General features: G+C 38.8%; 1 protein-coding gene across 1 annotated transcript in view; it reads left to right on the top strand.

The window, feature by feature from the left end:
• The window catches only part of LOC107723263 (fermitin family homolog 2-like), a 65,714-nt gene that overhangs the window by 47,136 nt on the left and 17,275 nt on the right, over positions 1 to 1,303 (top strand). The window contains exon 6 of the mRNA XM_016531830.1: positions 594 to 642. Within this exon, the coding sequence (XP_016387316.1) occupies positions 594 to 642 (49 nt within the window). The remainder of the gene's footprint in view (positions 1 to 593; positions 643 to 1,303) is intronic.

Genomic DNA, 1,303 nt, shown 5'->3' with positions numbered 1-1,303 from the left:
GTAACATTTCCGTCACACACTTGAGGTATTCGGCCAATCACAACGCACTGGAAAGTTGGCCAATCAGAGCGCACCTCGCTTTTCAGACCGATGAGCTTTGTAAAAATTGACGCGTTTCAGAAAGGCGGGCCATAGTGGGGCAACAATAATGTACATTATGTGGAAAATAATGTGTTTTTTTAACCTTAAACCGCATAAACACATTGCATTACATCAAATACACAAAATAATGTTCTTTTTAGCAACGTCATATGACCCCTTTAATATCCCTGCAGCCATTTTCATTGGTGTGACTTCACTGCTGCTGAATCTCTAATGCCACAGAAAAGAAATTATATTTTATCTGATTTGTGAGCTTGCAATCTGAATTGAATGTGACAAATTTAATTGCCATCAAATAATGGCAAAATGTCTGTTTTGTCCTGCGGGCTGCCAGCAAAAACAAGCATACAGTGTGACCAGTGTAGTCCGATCCACAAGCAAATTACTATAATTATGCATTTATTACTTTTATTCATATTTTACTGATTATTTTAATGAATTGTTCCAAAAATCTGTCAAATTTAAGGAATTCCAGTCTTTTGCCAGCTCAGCCAGGTGAATCTGGGAGGTTATCGTGATCTGGCCTGTGTTTCCACAAACGTATGAGCATTCTTTGTACATTCAACTGAAGCCAACAGATATATTGACTCACTTAAAATCCTTTTAGACTTTTTTCCCTTTTCTTCTGCAAGTCACTTTAGGGTCAGATTGTAACTAGTATTTTTGGCTGCCATTTCTATGGTGAATGAGAGTGACGGGTAAGCACCAGCCTAGCAACCAGCACAGGAACCATGTCGGTGGTAAAACAGGCATTAATGCTTTGCTGAATCGTTCAGAGCAGTTACTGTATCAACATCTGACTCACTCTTGAAATTAAGCCAGGTTTAAGAAGCAACAATCACAGAGTTTCAGTACAACAAACTTTAAAGGGATAGTTCACCCAAAAATTTAAATTCTGTCATTAATTACTCACCCTCATGTCGTTTCAAACCCGTAAGACCTCCGTTCATCTTCGGAACACAAATTAAGATATTTTTGATGGAATCTGAGAGCTGTCTGACCCTGCATAGACAGCAATGCAACTGAATTGTTCCCAAGTCCAGAAACATAGCGAGGAGATCTGTAAAATAATCCATGTGACATCAGAGGTTCATCCGCAATTATACGAAGCTACGAGAATACTTTTTGTGCGCAAAAGAAAAAAAAAAAGAGAATGGAGAATATCCGCTGGACGTAAACAGCGTATGCTGTTCTGTGTCAG

This window comes from Sinocyclocheilus rhinocerous, unplaced genomic scaffold, assembly GCF_001515625.1.
Source record: "Sinocyclocheilus rhinocerous isolate Xijiao unplaced genomic scaffold, SAMN03320098_v1.1 scaffold364, whole genome shotgun sequence".
NCBI lineage: Eukaryota > Metazoa > Chordata > Actinopteri > Cypriniformes > Cyprinidae > Sinocyclocheilus > Sinocyclocheilus rhinocerous.
This window is presented reverse-complemented; position numbering and strand designations above follow the sequence as displayed.